Genomic DNA, 20,429 nt, shown 5'->3' with positions numbered 1-20,429 from the left:
TGATAGACATTGATGGCTACATGAAGCAATAACAATTAATAAATATCCTATAGAATATTGAAACCTCATAACATGGACGTCAAGACTCAGAAAAATTTGACAAGAACTTTGATTGCATAATATAATCCGTTGCTGTAAAACAACTTTCAATTGTGTGAAAATACAAGTGGGCAAGACAAAGGAGCTCATTCCATTTCCATATACCAGCAGCACATACATTATTGCCAAAATAACAATGAGCTCAATTACAGGACATCGAAAGTTATCATACAATATATATATTTTTGTGCCAAGAAACTTATATAATATTCAACTGGGACGAGTCATTTTTAAGTCACCTGCACAGTTGCTGCCATACCACGATACAGCACCACCAGTATGCAGCTTCTGTTTCCTTTTAAGTAACGAAGTTGTTCAATTCCATTTTTGTGTACAGTGTTGTTGGATATACTATGAACTCCCTTAATTGCCAATGTTAGCCAAAGAACATAGTAGCTCTTACCAAAATCATCATGATTGAATGCTTGTTGAAGTATGTACCCTGTCTGTTATCCTGGAGCTAAAATATTTCTCTATCACCTGTTGGAGGAAATTTGATTTGAGCTTTTTAGTTCATGTGTTATGAAAACTGAGAAACAATATTTGAATGAATTGAACTATATTTTTCATTATACAAATAGAAAATTCAGGACCTAAAACTAGTAAGAATCTATGCAAAACAAGAAAAAACGAACACAAAAAGAGAAACAAAACAGTAAAGTCCCTCTAATTCTCTGGCACTACCATTCGTCCTCCCTGAAGATCGTTCTTAAAAAACACGATGAGAAGAAGTGAAAATTACCATACATGTATGGTCCAACTGGTTTTGACAAGAATCACATAATTTTTTGGGTCTGCTAAGCAAGTAGGGATTGTGTACAACTTTATCCAATTTTTCATGAATGAACAACATTTAAGCTTGTTTGCTGCTCAAGTTGGTTTCTACTTTTTGAAAGTTAACATGTATAGAGCCACTAGGTTTTGGTTTTTTCTTTTTTTTTGGAGTTTTATGCTACTTCGTTTGGTGGCTGCATGGATTTTACTCATACTAAAATGCATTTGAATGATGGAATTTTGTGTAAAACTTCAATTATCAATTGTGGTTAAAATTTTTTTCGGTTTGCTCCAAAATGACAAGCTTCTTCCAGATGCTTTGAGGTGAGTTTATGTGGTGAAATATTCATTTATTTAGCTTTAGCTTCCATGGTCAAACTGGATGGAGATCTGAAGCTTTCTTGTAAGTAAAATGATCCTTCTATATTTGTATCATATACCTGGATTATATATATCTTGTTGAGATATGGTCTCTTGAAAAATAAGAAATGAAATGTCAGTTTTGGATAGGAATCGGACCCCAACTAGAAATAACATCCTTGGATCCGAGCAAGAACCGGTTAGAATAGGTTCCAGTTTCAGTTCCTATTTCTTGGAACCAACCGGTTTCGGTTTCAACTTTTTCAGCAGGGTAGTATACCCAAATCCGCTCATGCCACATGAAACCACAACCAAACTGATAAAGACTTGAAATTTATTTTTTCAATTTCTGACAATAAAAATCACGAGTGTCAAAACTCCCTAGTCTAGATGCTAAGAATACAAACACTGAATCAAACACCAAACAATCCAAACTATATGAAGTAGACACTTAGGCTGAACAATACTAACCTTTGGCGTGATGAACAATTAGTTATCATGATGAGAATAGTTCTTGGGACTCCATCGGAGATGACCAATATTGCAAGAGTATTTCTACAGTAAGCCTCCTAGTTGCACTGAGCATTGAGATGAAAAATCGACACCCATCAATCTTGTACTCTTCAAGAGGATTTCTGTGCCCAAAACTTCTTACATTTACCTGTTACATTCCTCATAATTACATGCCTAAGGGAAATCCAAATAAAGTAGCACACAGGATAACATAACAAGACATACCGCTGAGCTAAGTCTGTTCATGTTTACAAGATGATCTCGCCAGAAATAATCTAGAGTCTTGACAAGAACTGCCCTCTGTATTTGCAAAAGGAAATTATTAAAGCAAGAAAGCACATCTACTGCTGAAAAGCAAGCTAAACAGTCAGCAATTATTCCAGAGGACAGATAAAAATAGAAGAGAGGTTAAAAAGACTCTTATTATTATTATCTATTTCTGAATTTTCAAGGCACTTTTCTGTTCATCAGTTTTAGTTAGGAACCGGCCTTGGGATGATTATGTTTGCCTCAAATTTTTATAGTGATTTTGAGCTGTTACAATGTTTTGGGTATATAGAGGTTAAAAGAATATTCTTCTGTGCATAAATTGAGTCAGCAATGAAGTTGGTGGTGTATAAAACTGAGATCAGTCAGACAATATTATCACCTCAATTTCTTTTACATATATGTCATCATGACATGATCCTTGAACAACATCCAAATATGAAGCTATCAGAAAATCTCCAAGGTACTTGCGGAGAAGATAAGTGTTTGCCTTGTACCTTCCCTCCCTGTAGCAATGTCAAAGCATCCCCGAGTTAGGAATGCTGTAAAAAAAAGAGATAGCAAAATATTTATGCATCATCAAGATTGTGCTCACTTGGTCAAATCATCTGAGCAAATAGCAAGCCAGCGTTTCAACAAAGAACTCTTCTTACGTATTCCCCTGAAGGCATTTGGAGGCTTTGGCAAATCTGGAAAGTAAAAGTTGTTTACATCTATGGTCAATTTATCCGGCTCTGCAAGAGATTTCAGCAAGGCTTCCTTGGTGATCCCTGAAAATGAGTCTGGGATAATTTGATCAATGAGTACTTGCATCGGACATATATATTATCAAACATATTCAATGGTTAATTAAAAATATAAAATCAGCTCACCATGCAATAACTTTCCTCCAATTGCGATAAACTCTTTCAAAAGCTCATCCAAACTCCAGTGTTTCGGATGCTATAAGGAGAATTATACAAGGATATTAGTATGAATTGGTGAATAAAATGTAACATTCAAAAGGGAAATCAATTTTACCTTCACTGGATCTACGTTTCCAAGGACAATTTCGTCGACCACTGCTTGCATGTACCTATCAAGCAGCTTTCTTTTAATAGAAACAAATATTACAACTAAACATATTAATCATTCTTTTCATACAAGTAGTTTCTCTTGTCACTTCTTAGAAAAGAAACATTTACAACTATACATAAAATTGTTCAGTCACATGACACAAAGAAAGAATAAGAAAGAAAACACTGGAGTCTTATAACACAATGTTTTCAACTATATATCTATTGCGTATGGTAAAAAGCACAACACTGCAACAAATTTGGAATCATATTGCTGAGGAAGTTATAGATTTTCATGTACGAGGAAGCACTGAGTAAAAATTCATGCATTCATCAAGGCAGTGGCAACCAAATTCAGGAAAAAGAACTAAAGATAGGAACTTACTGGAGGATATGTTGGGAACAACTCTCATTATCACCTGTCAAAATCAATTGCCTAAGGTCATAGACATGCTTCCTTTGAACCTGATACAAGAGAAATTAACAAATTACTGTTCTGATCAATGGCTTGTAATCAAAGGCTTCAATTTCAGATTAAAAGTATGTCATTTCTTAGTTGCTCAATGAAATAAAAGATAAAAGCAACGAACAAAACAAAGAGTTAAACTCATTCTACTTTGATATATGAAAACTAAAAATATTAAAGCATAAATTGGGAATTTATAATGTCACCATTTTCTCTCATCTAAAATAAGTGGTGCAATCTACTTTCTGGTTCTTCAGTGTACAAACTTCAGAAGTTAACAAAGGTAGCAAGGATTTAATAATAAGTTCATTTATGACAATGTTGGGATTGTGTTGCCGTAGTGGCACAAAGCAAATGCAAGGCAGGAAAAGGAAGTCAGGACCACTCAGAAAAAGGAAATAACATGGCAGAAACAATCCTGAGTAGTTAGAGGTGGAAGAGGATAAAAAGGGAATTGGAGACTGAGAGGAGGAGGACTTGTCTGGAAAAGTTATAGGCAACTTCAGCTGAGATTGGGACAGTCTATGGCCTCTCAAAAGTTGGGCAATTCTGGAGAGCTTCCAGCCTCTCAAATTGGGGTGTTTTGGTTTTTCTCACTTGTGTGCAGGAGAGACTTGTTATTCTTGTATTGCAAGTATCATCTTGTATTTCTGTCATTTAGTTTATTTTGGTTGAGAATACGAACCTTGTTGGGTTCCTAACAAACACATTCTTCTAAAGAATTTTGGTAGGTTGTTCAAATGAAGCACTATTATATTTAACTGCATACCTCTAAGACTTCATCAAACTCAACCAAGCTCTTTCTTATGCCAAAGAAGTACTTTTCTGCATTGATTTGCAGGGCCAAAAGCTATAATCCACAATGCTTTAAATTAGTAATTTTTTTAACTAATATTTGTTTACGATTAGAACACAAAAAAAATCATGAAACATCATGAACATGAGCTACATCATCACCTGTTTCAAAATTACATCACCCTCAATTGGTGTATCCTCATCATCAGTAATCTTTGAAATAAGTTTCACAGCCCACTCAGTATCAAAATTAAACTTTTGAAACATCTCATCTTGCAAGCTGTCAGATAAACACTTCAGCAGTTATTTCCATGAATAGGTGAAATATATGCTAGTGCTTAAATGCTATTATTGGACTTCTACCAGTTAACAATTAGTCTAAGCTTTCAAGTTTAGAACTTAACTATTAGTATTAGATCTAATTACTATGCCAAATTAGAACTCAACTAAAAACTTAAGATAATGGGAAGTGCAGCAATGTATCTTACTTTCAACAGGTCATGTCTCCCTGACGTTTAAAATTTAGCCACACTGACCTTGCGAAGTATTCTCAATTATTGTTCAAGAGAAATATATCAAGAAGCAAAATACCTCACCATAAACCGCGTTGATCCAGGATCGCCTTGCCGTCCAGCTCTACCACGAAGCTATGAAGGGTTATTGACACAAAAGAGTTAGAACTATGTCTGAGCTTTAAAGCAAACCATAAAAGGAAGATATATAAAATTTAATTAACAGTTGAGCTTCAAGAGTACATATTGGCTGTCAAAGGTGCAAGGAACCAGTAATCCATTACTTTCAAACCAAATAGATATGAAACTGACAGATAAACGATCTTAATGAAAAAACTGAAACGAAAAGAAAAATTCAATCAAAAACAAGTATAAAAAAGCAAAAAGTCATTTATTTTATTCTCTGATTATCCAATTCTAGTTAAATTTTTAAAACTTTAATTAACAATTGCTCCTTTTTTAACTTTCTCAGAAAAGCATTTGGTTGTTATGTCATATGAGAGTAAACTGAAAGAAAATTGAAACAAACTTTTAGCCAAAATAAGACCAACATGAAAAGCTGTGATGATTTTTTTTTTTTTTGCCTATTTGTACTAATTTGAATGAGTCCAAATGACCATGGATGGAAGCCTCTTGAATAAGCGATTAATTACCGGATTGATTGACATTATCTTTTTTCCAGAAAAGTATTTCATCAAAATTATAATTATATTTTCAGTATATCATGATATATATATATATATATATATATATATATATATATATATATATATATATATATATATATATATATATCAATTCTTGATAAGTCAGAAAAAGATTTTTCTTCATTTTGATGACTAACTTTAAAACACTTTTATCATTGAACTGAGAAAGACATTTCTAATAAACTAATTAAATGCATAATTGGATATGACATTTGATCTCACTAAATAGTTACTGCATTCAAGGACTCACCTGGTTATCTATTCTTCGAGACTCGTGCAAAGATGTTCCAATAACATGAAGCCCCCCAAGCTTTTTAACTTCAGATCCTTCATTGAAACAGTGAACTTCACAGTCTTTTAGAACAGAGAGATAAGTAAGTGCTATGCTAGGGCCAAGTGGGTACATTTCAGACTGTTCATCGATAAGCCTCCGTAACTCTTCCAAATCCATTGACTGACTCATTTCCACAGATTCTGAGATAATTGATTTTGCCTTCTGATATGTCCAGTTCTTACCCTCACTTTTACCAACATATTTAGCTGAGTGATTCACATAAGAGAAAAGGAGGAACATCCAGATTACCATATGATCATTCACGCTAAATATTAAACTAGAATAGGGCTATTAAAAATTACAAACCCATCAATGCAGCCTTAGCTAGCAAAGCTAATGATGATGATCCAACCTTTATCTTTGACAATACCTACACAAATAGATAATTTGGAATCACAATTTAACTATTTGGCATCTAACAATAATCCAACTAACTACCTTCTGTGAGAGTGCCTTGTCATCAACTTCGAAATCAGGACCCTCTTGTGTCAGAAATGAAAGCAAGCTATCCTCTATAATTTCTTTTGCAAGCATCTTGACATAAAACAACCAGAGTAAGGAGTCAATCAAACTGCGCATCAAAGGAATACTCCAAAGGATGGTACTAATTTAAAATGGATGAGAACTATGCACAAACTCAAATTAGCATAGTTTCATATCCAGAAACATTGCTAGGACACATATTTCCTTAGTGAAATAAAGAATGAAATAGAACATCTAACATGAACACCAACCTTTGGATTTCCTCCCAGTATTATGTCAGTTCCTCTACCAGCCATATTTGTAGAAATTGTAATAGCATATTTTCTCCCTGCTTGGGCAACAATTTCAGCTTCCCTAGCAGCATACTGAGGAAACAACCATGGAGAAAACCCAAAGAAAAACACATTAATGAATTCTTTCAAAGATAAATAAATATACGATTTAGAACAAATATTAAAGCCAATAGGAAAATTTTGCTTCAAGACTTAAAGTTAACAAACCTTAGGTCTCGCATTTAGGACACTGTGTGGTATTTTCCGTTGCTTCAGCAGATGAGACAAATACTCGGAATTTTCAACACTGCATCAAGAAGGGTAGACATTGTAGCAATTAATCTGCTTAATTATGAAAACTCAACGGATAAAAATTAGCTATTAGAGTGACTTTCTCAACTGATTTATGGAAAGCAGAAATTGAATGAGTCACACTAAAACCTTAATACTTAGCACTGAATGATTACAAACAATGAATCGTATACATGAATAGGAAAATGACAAGGATAAAAGTCTTGTAGCACATATATTGAAATATTATCCCTTTCTAAGGGAGACAGTAAAAGTTCCACTGTTTAGCATGGCAATGCTTTTGAACTATTTGACATGTAGAAAAAAGACATGCGACAGTACTTTGGCTCTCACCATTGTACCCAATGATTACAACAAATTTTGAACTAGGGAGAAGCACATGGAATATTTTTTTTTCCATTATAATATAAATTCTTTCATAAAATACATCAAATTTAGCTTCCTTGTCATTGGCAAAGGATGAACACAAATTGCACATGTTTTAGTGCAATGAATGTGCTATGACAACTGACCCAAATCAATGGGACAGCCATTGATTTTTCACCCCCTAAATACAAAAAGACTTACTAAAATTTAGTGCCTCTGGAGTGATCATATGATAGACAAAGATACAAAATCAGCTGCTAAATCGATGATTTCTAGATCACTCAAGTATATACATAAGAGGAAGAAGAAAAAATGACAACATATAAATGCTCTGGATTTACATATTGGAGAGTGCAAAACCCTAGAAAATTTATTATTCCCTAGATCTAAGGATGTCATAATATGCCCACATTAAGTATTTCCCATTCCTACCATAAAATTTTAAAATAAGGGCCTACAGATCACCTAGTGGTCCCAACCAAAACAGGGCGTCCTAATCTGAACATGTATTCAACTTCTTGACGAACATATTCCCATTTTCCACGAGCAGTCTGAGAAAATGTAGAACGCAAAGTAAGTCACTTCATTAGGAAGCAAATTATAAAAAGATATTTTCTTCCAAAAATGAACCAATAAATATTGTATATTACAGCAAAAGCTTGTATGGGTAAATCTATACGAATATTTGGAAGATTTGTGGGCACTTCAATAACTGGCATCTGAAACATTTTCAAGAATTCCTTCTCCTGGAATCACATAAAGCAAAAACGAACAGCAGCATAATTATTAGTTAAGCAAACATTTGGCAGATAATGTGAGATTTTATTTCATTTTCCTTACTTCAGTTTTTGCGGTACCAGTCATCCCGGACAACTTTGGGTAGAGCTTAAACAGTGATTGATATGTGATTTGTGCCACAACAACGGAATCGGCCTGACCAGAGAACAAATACTTTTTCAACTTTTATGAACTAGAGAAGCAAGATTTATATTCAGTGTAATTGTAGAAAATAAACTCAATGAACCAATTCCCAAACAAAAAAAAAAAAAAAAATACATACCTGAATCTTCAAACCTTCTTTAGCCTCTACAGCCTGGTGAATTCCATCTGACCACCTCCTTGTCTCTTCAACTCTGCCTGTAAGCTGCAGATATATCACAAACCATGCAATCATGTGAATATAATATAAAGGCACCCAGCCAAGTTCAACAACAAACAATTGTGAACAAATGGTAATCTCAAGTATTAGCAGTGGAAATATGGAAAATAGGCTATGTTTGCATTGATTCCAGCCAATATTTACAATCAGTATTGGCAACAACTCTTTTTACACATGATAAACACACAAAGCAAGCCCCATTCATCACTAGCCACATGGTCCTCCCTTCTCAAGTGGTCCTCGGTTGATTTTGTGGCCCCAACCTCAATTGATTTTGGTTTCTATCGCCAGCCTTCAATTTTTTGCAATGGTACATATGAGTCCTAAATACCTCATTATGCGATTGGTTCTTAGGTAAATGGCTCATATCTAAATAGCTACCCAGTCCCATGATTTCTCATCATTGAAAGTTGGGTTTTAAAATTCAATCCTTGACCAATTGTGGAACAAACTGCCATAATAAAATCCAAATAGACGATTAATGAGATATTATTCATGAGGCCAGGGAAGGAATGCCTCTTTCTCCAGTCCCTGTTAAATCTCTTAATCTAATATGGACGTGAAACATAAACATTCTTTTTCATGCCTGAGCAAGCAAATGTTAATCTAACACAAAAGCATATTATCATTTACAATCAAATATCAACAATCAAAAGTGAAGACAAACAACATGTGAATCATAACGTATACACATTTTGAAATAAGAATAATATCGCATTTTATAAGTACAAAAAATGCAGAAACAAAATAAATAAAAAGAGTGAAAAACAAATTGCAAAATAACACATCTAACATTGTGAATAACTGATATTACGAGGTTTCTTATTACCTCATTTATAATCAGAGCCTTCCCATTTCTAACTATGTACTGTACATCCTGCCGAAAAAACTCTTTAGCTTTCAGTGCATTCATTACAAATCTGCAATGCATCAATGGCAACCAATAGCTGAGAACTGAAATAATTATGGGTGCAACTGAAGTCAGTTCTGGTCACATGCTGAAGCTCTTCCCACATTAAGTCAATTATGTTATGATTCCCACATTAATACATGATGCATCAAAAATTACAACGTAGGGAAAGAAGAATTCAAAAGAATTTCAAAAGGATATGTAGAAGCTCTTCCAACATTTAGTCCACTATAAAAATGAATTTGCAGATTGACAACGAAACTAAGGGAAACATATTCACCTTGCCCAGGGATCATTTTCATTCCACAGATCATTTGTTTCAAGTGCCATCTCAGTAAGGGCTATTCCTTCCTCGGTCAACTCCACTGAATTATCCTTAAGCTCCACCTTGTAATGCTGTCATCCAGTAGATTCATAGAGCATATTATTACAAATCATATAAATACTCTATTAGTCTACAAGTCAGCTGGCAACAAATTTGTAGTTTGACTGAATATGAATACAATTGACTGGACTTACAATGTCCCGGACAAGCAGTTCGGCTACTTTAGCAGCTACTGGATATCGTGCAGCATCTTCACTAGCCTGTCATACAGAAAGAGAAGAGAGTTTACTAGCAAGTTAATTCCATCTTAAGTTTGCCTCTAAAAGCTTTTAGGCTATTTCAGTGCTACTGATTATTAGTAGATTCTAGAAATAGTGACCACAAATTCTAAATCATTAAATAAAGAAAAGCCACCAAAAGATTGACCACAATTTACCTCACCACTTATTAATAATGGATTTCTTCCTTCATCAATGAGTACAGAATCAACTTCATCAACTATTGCAAAGTGAAATGGCTTTGGCCTATTTTTCAAAGTCCTTCAGCAGTAATCCAATATTAAAAATAAGAACAAATTCTGTATTGTTTCTTAAAACATACCATCGCATCACAAGTTCTTCGCTGCTTGCAGCAAGATTATCTCGTAAATAATCAAAGCCAAGTTCCTGAGGACATTCAAAACAATATTTAAGATCAACCATATGTGCAGCAGGACAAAGTCAACAAGGCACTGAGTGCCCAAAATTAATTCCAAAAAGAAACACCTCCATACCTACCAGCAACATACACAAAAGCACAAAACGAAGTAGAATTACTTACAGAATTATTCGTGTATGTTATATCACACTGGTAATTGGATCTCCTCTCTTTAGCTGTCATCCCTCGCTACATATGCAAGAAGTAACAGTTATGAGTTACGATAATTTGCAGGGTATGTATGTATTAATAAAGTTCTTAAAAACCTACAAAGGTTGCACAAATAAGAAAGTATTGTGGAATGAGCCTCCAGCACTTATAATGCCTAGTTGATTATTATGAGAAAACAATTCTAGCATATCTCACTTCCCAATGAATTTATATACCTGAATAAGACCAACTGAAAGACCTAGGAAACGATGAACTCGACCCATCCATTCAGCATCACGCTGTGCGAGGTAATCATTAACAGTTACCACTGTCAAAAGAGAATGTAGGGCCATCATAACTTAATAAAATCCAGTGCCGCATTCTGTATTCAGTTTTCATGCAATTGTAATGTAGAAGACTAAGAAGACCACCTCTACTAGGCTTTCAACAACAAAGGCATTAAAGTAACCTACCAAGGATTTGATTATTAGTAATAAGAGAGGCTAAAAGTACCTTAAAATGATGTCCTCTTATGCTTAATATTCCTTCAATCATCATATCTTTTATACCCAATAAAAGCTTATATGCTAAACCACATGCCAATCCTATAATCATTTGTGCATCTCAAATTAAAAATAAACATTCCTTTAAGATCCAGAAAACTCATTCAGTCATCTTTCTTAAAGAGGAAAGAAAGCTTAAGATTATTTTTTGGTCACTAGATGAAACTTGGATATAAATAATCTTATAAATTTGCACACCTCGTGCTAATTATGACTGCAAAATAAGTTTCAGTTTTCCAATCAGAACAATGTAATCAACCAAAATATCTCAATTATACACAGAACTTCGCAAAAATGTTTTTAACTCAAAAGCATTAAAAAGTTTTTTCTTTTTGGCAGAAAATGAGCAATCCTAGTCGTTTGCGGGAAAGCAACCACCTTCTAAAGAAAATCCAGGACAGAACATACCATGGACACCCTTGCCAGTCAGCGCATTAAGATATGCAGCCAATGTAGACACCAATGTTTTACCCTCACCAGTTTTCATCTCAGCGATGGACCCATCATGAAGCACCGCCCCACCGATAATCTAAAATTAAAATTTACAAACATAGGGAACACTGAAACCTACTTTTAGTTAATGAAAAGCTCACATACCTATAGTAACACATATTCATAATATCTGTATGTATGTGACCAAAGGTGCGCACATGCAAAATTTAAACAAAATACGTGGGGATTGCACATTGACATGCACATAAATACACATATTCATAGAGAGAGAAAGAGAGACCTGCACATCAAAGTGGCGCATACCAAGCTTCCTTCTAGCAGCTTCACGAACAACAGCAAAAGCCTCTATGAAAGAATTTGAATATAAGAATTAAAAAAAAAAAGAAAAACAGAATAACATAACCCTCATATAAAAAACCGCATAAAATGCAAAAACGATTAAATTGAAATTTACAGGTACCGACCCGCTTGAATATCTGCCAGTGTCTCTCCCAGTCTCAGCCTTTGCTTAAACTCGGCAGTTTTTGCAGTCAACTATAAAGAAAAAACATAGACTATTATTATAACAACTGAAATAGAAGCCATAAAACTAACTGAAAACCAATGTCAAAATAAAAACCTGCTCATCTGAGAGAGTCTGAATCCATGGCTCGAACGCGTTAACATCTCTAACAAGACGATAATAATCCCTCACAACCCAATTGTTCAAGCTCATAAAATCACTCAAAGTCTTCCCATAAAGACCCAAATTCTCCTAAAACAATCATATAAACACACACAAGCATAGTATCAAACACGTGAAGGGCAAACAACAACTAACAAGAGAAACCAAATGAAAACAGCAGCTCACCTTAACAGATGCTGCAGCAGGAGTAATGCGACCGAAACGGCGTTGTTGGAGGGAATAAAAAGAGGGAGATGAAGAGAAACGGAAAACGAAGAGAGGTGGTTTGGCAGAGAGAACAGTAGGGCTTCTAGGTTGAGGAAGAGATGGTTTTAGCAGGTTTATAGAGAGAAGAGCAGGTGCTGTGCTCATGTTAAGGGCTTATGCTTTTAGTTTAGTCGTCAATGGTAGTTTTCTGTAAGCGGGAAGAAAGTGAGAAATTTTAGTGGTGACTTTGCTTTTCAAAACTTTAGCAGAAGCTCCCTCGCGATAAGTATAGTGGGAGGGAGCTCTGAATTGCTTTATTCCAATTAACAATTTTTTTTTCTAATTATTTTACAAATTATATTTAAATCAAATTTTATTTTCTTGTCGAATGATGGAACCTGTGAATCTGCATGACATGGCCCATAGCCAAAACACATTAGTCATATGAATGTTAGGGACATTATATTTTCATATAATACCGTAAAAATTCTTTTTTTTTTTTAAGTAAAACTTACAAAAGAAAAAAAGAACACTCCAAAGAGTGTTAGTTGTTATTAACTCAAAGTGTGGCTAACAATTTCGTAAAACACTTAATCGTTTTTTGTTATTATTTACGATGACTATAATATTATTATTTTCTTTTATATAAGGATAACTTTATCCGTATATTTCTTCTAATTAACAAACCTAAATAAAATAAGATCAATAATGTATTTGACATATAGTTTCTCACTCAACCCGGATTTTTTGTTCTATAAATGATAGATTGAGCAAAGACAAGAGAACTTCTTGGAAAAGATACAATAACTCTCGAGAGAGCTTATTTGTAACATTTTATTGTAAACATCTTTATTTTAATTTTTGCTTAAACACTATTACACAATTAATCCCACTCATTTTTCTCTCCCTTGTGTGGGATCACACTTGCAGTATTGTGCACTGCTCATGACTCATTAAATAAAGGAGAAGATAAATGAGAATTTTCATAATTAATTTTACTATCAGAGAACATTGTTCATATATTAATGAATTTTGTGTATATGTGATTTACATCAACTTATATACATCAACATTATCTAAACAATGTTCCCTTAAGGCAGAAATGAGATTTCAGTTTCAGTATATTTCCTGCTACACTATAGTCAATTTTTCTTTCCCACATGTATACAAATATTTTCTTCCAAAATATAGAACATTGGAGAGGTATAATCCTATTCATAACAATACTGAGTAGTTCATGTGAGTTTTCGAACATCGTCAAGCCAAGTAACTATTATATGAAACAAAGAGATTCAAGGAAAACCCCCAGTATTCAACTGAACAAGCCTTGAAAGGTGAAACCAGAAGATGGAAATGGATGGCTGAGCATTACTAGGGCGGGCAACAGCATCTTTGTGGTTGCGATTTTGATCACTTTCCATAATAATATACCTGGCATTATCGAATACGCAGACTGATTAGAAATTCAACCACGGTAAGGAACATAAAACAACAATGCATATTAGAATGTTTGTTGTTAAGATGTTATAATGCAAAAGATCAAACCCTTTGAATATCATAAACTCTTGAGTTTGATATTCTCATTGAAGTGAATTGTGTGCAATTTCATTAGACTACTTTTAAACTCACATTTGCTGCGATTTAACAAAATTGTACAATCCTTAGATTTGACTTTTCAATGCAATATATAAACCAATTTTCATCAATAATAAAAATTAATCCTTGCGTTTTGATTATCTGAATAGTTGGTGATGCAAAAATCCTGCAACACCTAAGTTAACCCAAATGAAAACACGAATAAACAGACATAGGGCATTTTATTGATATGTATCATGTGATATAAGATCAAGATTCTTTGCTCACTAAGGAAGTTCCTAGATAACAGAAGCTATAACTACCATAACGTCGAAAATCCTTAGAAGAAAGCAGTTGTGAGAAGCAACAAGTGCAAGACAATGGAGTAGTGATTCCCATGGAAGAATATAAAAAAGAACGAGAGATAGCTTATGTTAGGATTGGAACATTTGTCCTCAATCCAATGGTCAATTTCTATTATAAATATATGTTTTGAGTTTCAAAAGGGGGAGAAAGAAAAATATATTAAGATTTTGTTTGAGGGTAGTCATCCTTAGCTGATTTAGGGAGGTCTCCAACACCTTGAACAGTTGAAAAATGGAAGGTCCCGAACTCCTCAAAATATTTGGTTTATCTTTGTAATATTTTGATTAATAAAATAGATTTAATTTATTATGTTTTTTGTGTTTTAATTTTGTATTTTAGTTTAATAAAAACTGGGTTCCTAACAAAATGACATTTGTCCTCAATCTAATGATCAATTTTTATTATAAATATATGTTTTTAATTTCAAAAGAGGAAAGAAGAAAAATATATTAGGATTTTGTTTGAGGGCAGTCATTCTTGGCTGATTTAGGGAGGTCTCCGGTGCCTCGAACGGCCGAAAAATGGGAGGTCTCAAACTCTTCAAAATGTTCGATTTATCTTTGTAATATTTTGATTAATGAAATAGATTTAGTTTATTATGTTTTTTGTGTTTTAGTTGAATAAAAGTTGAGTTCCTAACAAAATGGTATCAGAGCATTCGATCTAGTGGGAATGACCGATGATGATCGAAAAGTGAAGGGTTGCTGGAAATTGTTCACAAAAGAGGCTAACTTGAAGAAGAATCATCATAGGGAGAAAAAAATCGGTGGTTACATGTTGAAAAAGTGCAAAAAAAAAAAAAAACAGAAGAAGAAGAAGGAGAAGAAAATCAAACGCCGGCAAAAGCGTTAAAAAAAATACAAAAGACAAAAAGAAGAAAACGCAGAGAAGAAATAAGAAGAGAAAAAGACGAGGAGAAGGAAAGAGAAAAGAGAGAGAGAAAAAATAAAGGTTGAGGACAGTGGCGGTTAGTTTGTTGGAAAAAGGAGAAAGAGAGTTGTGGTTTGCTTGGAAAATAGAAGGGAAGGCAGAAAGTGGGTTTTTTGGAAAGAAAAAAAGAAAATATATGGGGCCATTGGAAAAAAAAAAAATGAAAGGTCAAAAAGCAACAACAGAGAGAGGGGGTGGGTAAGTAGATAAAAAATAATAATAATAAATAAATAAATAATAAAAAAAATAAAAAAATCAATATATAAACATCTATTTTGAAGATAAGATGGTTTTGAAAGAGAGAAAAATGTTAGGATTGAGACATTTGTCCTGAATCCAATGATCGATTTCTATTATTAATATATGTTTTGAGTTTTAAAATGGGGGAGAAAGAAAAATATATTAGGATTTTATTTGAGGGTAGCCGTTTTTGGCTGATTTAGGGAGGTCTCTAATGTCTCAAACGACCGAAAAATAGGAGATCTCGAACTCTTTGAAATATTCAATTTATCTTCATAATATTTTGATTAATGAAATAGATTTAATTCATTATGTTTTTTGTGTTTTAATTTTATATTTTAGTTGAATAAGAGCTAGGTTCCTAACAACTTACCTTAAGTGTCCTGTCAGCACATCCAACAAAAATCTTTCCTTGCCAGTAACACAAAGCTGTTATGACAGAACCACAGGGTATTGACCCAATAGGTACGATATCTACGTGAAACTCATCCACCATTAGTTCCTACAAATTGATAGCAACAATGATGAGAAATATGATTGAGAAGAGCTTAGATGTAAACAGAATACTATCAGCTTAAAGTTAAAATCACACTTGAAAGGAACTTCCAAATGCAAATATGTTTAAATTCTTCAATAGGGTAATATCAGTCATGAATCAGCTTGTCCACCCTCAACCTCAAGCCATACAAAAATTGACATAATCAATTTAATTAAACAAACAAATGCTACACCTGCACACTGACAGTTCTGTCCCAGCCTCCTGTAAGCAGCCATTTCCCCTCCATGCAAATGGACAAGATGGAACCATTATGTGTTTGCATGGATTTCATTAACACATCATTACTCCAGAGCTGCAGGATGTAGCGATGAAAGATTATAAATTCACTGAGTTAATCTGGAAAAAAGCTTGAAAGAAAAGCAGCAAATCCATATTAGTATTCCCCCTGAGAAGACACACAACTATATGTTCTCTATTGGCTTGAAATCCACATGTTCAAGCATACACATTTCGAATGCAGAACTGCAAATGTATAATGCTTAGCACTTAAATCAAAATTTCCTCAGGTTCATGCAATGTAATTCTAGCACTCTATATTAACTATCTAGGAAGTCATAAAATGCAGAAATCAAAATAAATGTCTAAATCTCATATCTTCACAGACGCGATGGTTATTAAACACTCCATAAGGATTCTGCCACCTAAGCTTCACAATTTTATGATGCTAATAAAATATTATATTCTGTCCCACAGTGTCACATGCAAATTCTCAGCAAAACATGACCAAAGCAACTTTGGCAGGCTATTATAGGACCACCTTGAAAGTTCAAAATTATTTTATTTACATGTAGTGTCAGCTGCTCATATGCCTATAAAACATAAAAGATATCAAACCTGGCTCAAGCAAGTTTCAAGGAATACAGCACCTTTATGGATCCATTTTCATGAGCTGCGACAAGAATATGCTGATTGGCAGTAAGAGACAAGATAGAGTACACATTCCCCATACAAACTTCCTCCAATACTGTCAAAAGACTATGATCACTTAGACTCCACAATCGAATGGTTCCATCCCAACTCCCACTATAAAGAACCCCACTGGAGACTGCTAGTGTGGATACTACGGATTTATGACCGCTCATCGTGCATGATAGCACACCATCCTTTGAAAAAGAATACAATATGTATTATGTATAAAATCTGGAAAAAAAGTTGTTGTGATTGCAATAGATCATGCAATATAAAAAAAACTCATTACCAGCAATGACCACGCTTTAATTGTCTTATCTCCACTGCCAGTGTATAGACATTTCCCTGAAATTGCCAAGGCATGAATACCACTATAACGCCAATCATTTGGTTCATTCCATTTCTTTATTGGTTCTTGCCCAAGAGGGAAACTAGTGCTCCATACAAATATACCACCTCCACTGTCACCACTTATGCACAATGGTTGTTCTTCATCTACATAGACTACTGCCATGACTTTATGCTCATGACCTTTGAATGCATGTACATGAGAACTGTCCTGCACATAAAACAAAGAAGGTACTTGCTGAAAACAGATAGCAGAAAATAGGCCTCAAATCCAAGAAAATAATTATAAAAATAAAAAGGAAAACTTTATGTTCTCTCATAGTATATAATCAAATTACAAATACTGAAGTAGATCTACTTATGCATTCATGATGAACAGATAAGAATCATGATGTTATAACACAACTAATATTCTTTACAAAATTTCACCATAAGAAGTATGAATACTCAAAGGAAAAAGTTTTAAAGCTGTGGATGAGGTTCTCATATGAAATAGAGCACCAAGGACACTTAAATAATTGTTGATTTCCCAGTGCTTACCTGCAATGACCACACATGGACTGATTTATCAAATGAGGAGCTAAACAGGAAACCTCCTACAAGAGAAAAAAAATATATATTCAGAATAAAGCAGCCAAAGTAAGTAAGCTTCAAAACAGCATTTTTTTATAAACTGACTAGCAACAACTTGAGTTTCAAGAAGTCATGCTCTGCTAACTTGATATACACAAGGCAGACTATCAAAGAAAACTGGAAATATAACAAAATACCCTGCATGGATGCAACTGTTTTATTGACATAAACTAGGACGACATAGGTGGGAGGGAAAAAAATCAGGTGAGCATGGGCAAACATCAATGAAACTTCCACTCCAGGGTCATTAAAAAACATGGCTCTAGAGTTTTTGATCATTAGTAATTGAGCTTACATCATGCATTAGCAGCTGTTTCAAAGGTTATAAATAAAGATATAACTAAGAGGAGAATGACCTCAGATTCATAACCAGTGGGCTTGCCAGATTCCTAAATAAAGGAAAACCAACCATGGTTTAGATGGGAAGGGATTTCCATAAGGTGGCTTGGAGAGGTTCCTAGCATGTTCTAGTCATAATGAAAAACACTGTCTACAACAACTACAGGTCCAAGTCCTTGGAAACTGAATAGATCCAATAGTTGGCAACAACAAAAGATGTCTATCCAAAGGATATCACTTCATTCTCAGTCCTCAGCAATCTAGGGCAACTAGAGTATGCAACACATAAATAACTTCAATTGAGATAACATTGTCATTGCAATTCAAGAGCATAGAGTGAAATCCAAACCTCCAACAGCTAATCCAGTGACACAGTCAAGATGGCCCTGCATGTCTTTAAACTTTATATTTCCCTCTTTTAGCCCATCAACTAAACCTTTGGAAACTCCTGGCTTTCCAGTTCGATCAATAGCAGTGCTATCGCAGTTCTCCACTGCCAGTGACCTGTCCTTTTCCTCTGTTGATAATTTTCCCTTGGGCAAATGACACAGATCTCCAAAGACCAAACAATGACCTTCATTCTCCAAATTTACTGTCTCATTGTATTTTATCATTTTATCAAATTCACATTTAATAATCAGCTCCCTCATGCACCTATACATATCAATCAAAAGAGGACGATTCCCCGGATCAAAATTCAAACATTGACAAAACAACTGCTGCAAAAACACAAGTTCTGAACCAATCTTAGATTCCAACAAAGAACTTACTTTATCCACCCAACCTGTGTACATCCCCAAACCATTATCTTCACCTGCTTTTGCACTAGCCAAACGTATATAACTAACAAGCTCTCCATTGAATTTTTTTCCAATAAGGAGTCCAAGCAAAATACAAGCTAATGACCAAACATCTGAGCCATACCCAACCAAATGTCTAGTCTCCCCAAATTCCACCTCAATTCCCTCTTTCTTCAATAACTGAAACAGCAACTCCGGACTCAAAAACACATTGCTTTCTAATAAATCACTCCAAAGAGCACCTATTTCTTTATCTCCTATCCTTCTACCACCACAACCTACATTCACAACACTTTTAACAATCTTCCTTCCTATCACTAAAACATCATTCAAATCAACAAAAACATGCCCAAAATCATCAAAACTAAAGCAAGAAAAACCTAAACAGCCTAAAATCAACCCTTGTTGATTAAAACCAATCAATGCTTCACACATTTCCATACCCATCATTGCCAAACCAAACAATCCCTTACTGGTCATACCATCTTCATCTATGACAGCTCCCAACGATTCCAACAAACTCTGATTTAATCTCTCACAAACTAAGCACAAAGACCCGTCTTCCAAATCACCCCACAAGCCCAAAATTCGACATAACTTACTCACTTTTGAAGAACCTTTAAGAATGAAACTCAATTCATCTCTCTCCTCTTCTTTCATAGCACTCAAACACTCTATCACTCTCACAACATAAGTATATTTAAACACAGAATCATCATCCGATAACAAAGAACCCACCTTAACAAGACTCACCCGTTGACTTTGATTTAAACAACCGAAACAGACACCACCATCTTCTCCAGATTTCAATTCAATCAAAACAGCGTCGTGACAAAGAATATACTTTTTCCAGAAAGAGTAGAACTCACCGGACCACGAACGGGGGACGAAGTCCAAGTGTGGGGCAGAGTTGACATTTTTGGTGCTGTTGTGGGGTTTTTGTGCATCGGAGTCGATGAGACGGAGAAGGTCGATGTTTTTGGGGAGATAGGAGGGGCCTTGCGGCGGGTACTTAACCAGTACGGTACACGCGGGGCAGCGAATGGTTTCCGGGAACCTGTGTGGAAGCTTCAACAGGCAGCTCTCGCAGCAAGTGTGGCCGCACGCGAGTACGCGTGGAATTGTGTAGTCGCTGTCATAGGATTGCAAGCACACCGGACACTCGGGCATTTCCATCGTCACGCAGAGACGAGGGATGACGACGACCACCTAGTACCAGTAAGATGGTTTAAGCCAAAAGCGCTGCGCATGTTCATAAAACGACGTCGTTCGAGTAAACGACATCGTT

At 34.8% G+C, this 20,429-nt stretch overlaps 1 protein-coding gene across 3 annotated transcripts; it reads right to left on the bottom strand.

Annotated features, from left to right (window-relative positions):
• Positions 1 to 86: 86 nt before the first annotated feature.
• Positions 87 to 20,343, bottom strand: LOC123229843 (protein translocase subunit SECA2, chloroplastic). Of its 3 annotated transcripts, XM_044655828.1 has the most exons (37): positions 18,691 to 20,343; positions 17,910 to 17,965; positions 17,311 to 17,580; positions 16,979 to 17,215; positions 16,285 to 16,404; positions 15,927 to 16,055; positions 12,191 to 12,325; positions 12,036 to 12,105; positions 11,852 to 11,916; positions 11,527 to 11,647; positions 10,792 to 10,883; positions 10,529 to 10,594; positions 10,310 to 10,374; positions 10,146 to 10,233; positions 9,904 to 9,969; positions 9,665 to 9,780; positions 9,304 to 9,394; positions 8,376 to 8,459; positions 8,156 to 8,248; positions 7,966 to 8,061; positions 7,781 to 7,866; positions 6,866 to 6,944; positions 6,617 to 6,730; positions 6,321 to 6,416; positions 6,189 to 6,252; positions 5,799 to 6,088; positions 4,921 to 4,976; positions 4,492 to 4,609; positions 4,304 to 4,384; positions 3,454 to 3,533; positions 3,034 to 3,088; positions 2,886 to 2,955; positions 2,609 to 2,795; positions 2,396 to 2,519; positions 1,972 to 2,046; positions 1,705 to 1,894; positions 87 to 579 (listed from the first exon to the last, which is right to left on the bottom strand). In XM_044655828.1, exons 1-36 carry the CDS (start codon positions 20,315 to 20,317, stop codon positions 1,730 to 1,732), a joined length of 5,427 nt encoding a protein of 1,808 aa, XP_044511763.1. In that variant the 5' UTR covers positions 20,318 to 20,343; the 3' UTR covers positions 87 to 579; positions 1,705 to 1,729. The 3 variants fall into 3 exon arrangements, with proteins under 3 accessions (XP_044511763.1, XP_044511762.1, XP_044511761.1); XM_044655827.1 differs by lacking the exons at positions 15,927 to 16,055; positions 16,285 to 16,404; positions 16,979 to 17,215; ... (1 more) ...; positions 17,910 to 17,965; positions 18,691 to 20,343 and adding an exon at positions 12,422 to 12,808 and having other exon boundaries at positions 2,609 to 2,783; XM_044655826.1 differs by lacking the exons at positions 15,927 to 16,055; positions 16,285 to 16,404; positions 16,979 to 17,215; ... (1 more) ...; positions 17,910 to 17,965; positions 18,691 to 20,343 and adding an exon at positions 12,422 to 12,806.
• Positions 20,344 to 20,429: the final 86 nt, after the last annotated feature.

The sequence above is a fragment of the Mangifera indica genome, chromosome 11 (assembly GCF_011075055.1).
Source record: "Mangifera indica cultivar Alphonso chromosome 11, CATAS_Mindica_2.1, whole genome shotgun sequence".
NCBI classification, from domain to species: domain Eukaryota; kingdom Viridiplantae; phylum Streptophyta; class Magnoliopsida; order Sapindales; family Anacardiaceae; genus Mangifera; species Mangifera indica.
The sequence above is the reverse complement of the archived record's forward strand: the minus strand, read 5'-3'. Positions and strand labels throughout refer to the sequence as shown.

Excerpts from the sequence above, each read along its gene's own strand:
- LOC123229843 (XM_044655828.1), bottom strand. The coding sequence starts at position 20,317 with ATGGAAATGCCCGAGTGTCCGGTGTGCTTGCAATCCTATGACAGCGAC. Across the intron at positions 10,375-10,528 it reads TAACATACACGAATAATTCT|GAACTTGGCTTTGATTATTT; the intron begins GTAAGTAATTCT and ends GAATGTCCTCAG. Across the intron at positions 7,867-7,965 it reads TACCCATACAAGCTTTTGCT|ACTGCTCGTGGAAAATGGGA; the intron begins GTAATATACAAT and ends ACATTTTCTCAG.